Raw genomic sequence first — 2,764 nt, forward strand, 5'->3', positions numbered from 1 at the left:
TGATTGAAGCACAGGGAAAAAAAAACCCTTACCCAAAAAAAAAAAAAAAAAAAAAAAAATAGAAAAAGAAAAAAGAAAGATGAATTATCAAAGACGCAACGAGTAAGGGCTCCCTGCCAGCTACAAACTCAGCAGCTAGCTAAGCATCTTCAAATCACTTCTCAAGTCAGTTCAGAGCAGGTCTCACTCAGACCTTGGCTGCTACACTAATCCTGCTCCATGTTGTAATGGACTAAGATGCAAATCCAGTAAGTTCCACATTGGTCTTAGCAGCTGTTTCTCACCTTTCCTTCCAAAGTAAAGGACAGAGACCCAGCCGGGAAGCAGTGACATCTCCATCCAAGTCTAGCCATTCCAAAGAGCCACTGCCACCAACAGCCTCTCCAACCTGGAAAAAGAAAGAAAGCACAGTGAGGATGCTTGGACCATGGGCAAGCACATGTCTGGTACACTCAGGGTTGTCCTTACCCCTAGCCCATCAGAAGCAGACAAAGCTCAAGCATCTCCCCTAAAAAGCAGAAACAGGGCAGTGACAGCAATCCAGAAAACACAGCTGCACTAACCTGCCTTCGCTGCCGCAGAATTGCGGCCTCTGCTGGGTGGTTGAATCGGAACTTCTGTGCTTTCCCCAGGGTTATAACAGCTCCTGTGGCAGAGACAAAGAGAGTTCAATTGACAGTTCATGATTTAAGCGCACACTGCATGCAGGGCACTGTTCTGTGAGACAAAGTCATGCCCTCAGTAAGTTGGTATTGAGCTGAGTGGATATGTATTAATTATAGACATCACAGCATATGTATTGAATTAATAAACAGGAGGAGCTCTGGTATCCTGCAGGAAAGCAAGAGGAGTACCAGGTGGAGTTGCCAGGGAAAGTATTGTGGAAGAGGAAGAATCTAAGCTCAGTCTCAAAGGACAGACAGAAATTGAAGAGTAGTGAGAGTGACAGTAATAGTGACAACACCAAGTACACTGTTAAGAACCTCACGCGGTTAAAGTTCATTCGATTCTTATACTATTATTATCTCCTTTTTACAGGAGAGGATTTTTAATAAAAGAATTATTCACTCAATTTTATTTATCATTATTACCATCATTAATTTGACCAGAGTGAGAAAGAAAGTGAGAAAGCAAGCCACCAGGTCTGGTACTAGAACCGGTCAGTCATGGGGAGTCCATTGCCCCAACCACAATGCCACCTGCTGGCTCCCAGATGAGGATACTGAGATTCAGAGAGTCTCCCAAAGACACAGAGCTAACAAACACAGACAAAATTTTCAGAAACTCATTCTCTATTCTGGGCCCTGGAATTAAGTCTTGTTTATCAGAAGAGGATCATATTAGGAAATTTTCAGATATCTGGTGCAGAGGCTAAGTGACCTGTCTTCTTAAAAAAAAGAAGTGTTCAAGAAAGAAAGACAGTATCCCCGACAGAGTCTTAGTGCCATGATCCACCCTGAGCCTTCAGTCAGCCTTGGATCATGGGCAAGCACATGTCTGGTGTACTCAGGGAGGTCTCCAGACTTGAACCAGGAACTTTCTCACATGGGACTGTCTCATAGTGCATCACATTTTTTTTTTTTTTTGAGAGAGAGATTTTTGCTATACGGTGTATGCACTCACCAGAGACAGAAAGAGAAAAATCATCCCCCAGAGTGGATTGCCATAATGCAATCCTTTCTCTGTTCTCTTCTTAGGATTTTGGGCATGCATGCACATGTGCCCAGTGTGAGTTTCAAGCCACCAGGTCTGAGCCTCAAACCACAATTGCCCAGGTGAGAGTTCAGCAATATAATAGCGATACCATCTGCTGGTCTCAGTTTATTGCATTTTATCACTGTGCTACTATCTGCCCCTGATCCATTCTTTTTTTTTTTTTTTTTTTAGAGAGAGATTTTTATATAAGGCACATACACTCACTGGAGAGACAGGGAGAGAGAGAGAGAGAGAGAGAGAAAATGAGAAATCATCCCCAGAGGGGATGGCCAAACTACATCCCTTCTCCATTGAGCACACATCACACACACCTGGCATGAATTTTAAGCTGCCGTATCCCGAACTCAAACCAGTTGACTACATGGGAATCCAGTGACATGACCATTATGCCATCTGCTGGTCCTGCCCCTGAATCCATTTTTAATGCCTGTTTCTTTGAGATTTCTGGGCCTATATACTTGGAGCTGGACCCTCACTCATTCTGACAACAACAGGGTTATAGACAATCCTACCTTGTGTCAGACGGCAGGAGGCAGTGACCTCGCGGCCATTGACCGTACAGCGGGCACCCTGGACAGGCCGGAGAACCACCACCCCACAGGCGCTCGTGATAGTGCAATGGTCTCTCTCGATCCACTGGCCCTGAAGGACTTCACAATAAATGGTGGTTACTTGGGTAGAGAAATAATCCAGACAAACACCCCATCCAGTCTTTCTGTGAGATCAGAATCTAACATCTGAAAGATCGCGCATCCTACACCAAGAGCAAAAGCCACCACCTAAAACTGCCCAGACTTGAAATCCTTCAATCCTATGAGTCTCCTATCATGTGCCAGGCCTAAACCTACTGCCAGAAATAGAAACAGACACTTAATACCTCAAAGATTCCCTTCCTCTCAGAACATCATCAGATTCCTCTGAAGAAACCTTTTAGACATAGTTGCCAACAAAAGTCAGACCCACGTGAACTGTCACTTACCAATGTCCTGTTCCTGGTCTGAGTCAATCCTTCCTATTTTTGTCGTGCCCTCCTAAAGGGGGGAAAGAG

At 44.5% G+C, this 2,764-nt stretch overlaps 1 protein-coding gene across 1 annotated transcript in view; it reads right to left on the minus strand.

The window, feature by feature from the left end:
- The window catches only part of STARD9 (StAR related lipid transfer domain containing 9), a 119,158-nt gene that overhangs the window by 28,814 nt on the left and 87,580 nt on the right, over positions 1 to 2,764 (minus strand). The window contains exons 17-20 of the mRNA XM_027775789.1: positions 2,696 to 2,747; positions 2,229 to 2,366; positions 564 to 646; positions 285 to 388 (exon numbers count right to left, since the gene is read on the minus strand). Coding sequence (XP_027631590.1) covers positions 285 to 388; positions 564 to 646; positions 2,229 to 2,366; positions 2,696 to 2,747 — 377 coding nt within the window. The remainder of the gene's footprint in view (positions 1 to 284; positions 389 to 563; positions 647 to 2,228; positions 2,367 to 2,695; positions 2,748 to 2,764) is intronic.

The sequence above is a fragment of the Tupaia chinensis genome, unplaced genomic scaffold, assembly GCF_000334495.1.
Source record: "Tupaia chinensis unplaced genomic scaffold, TupChi_1.0 Scaffold000605_1, whole genome shotgun sequence".
NCBI classification, from domain to species: Eukaryota; Metazoa; Chordata; class Mammalia; order Scandentia; family Tupaiidae; genus Tupaia; species Tupaia belangeri.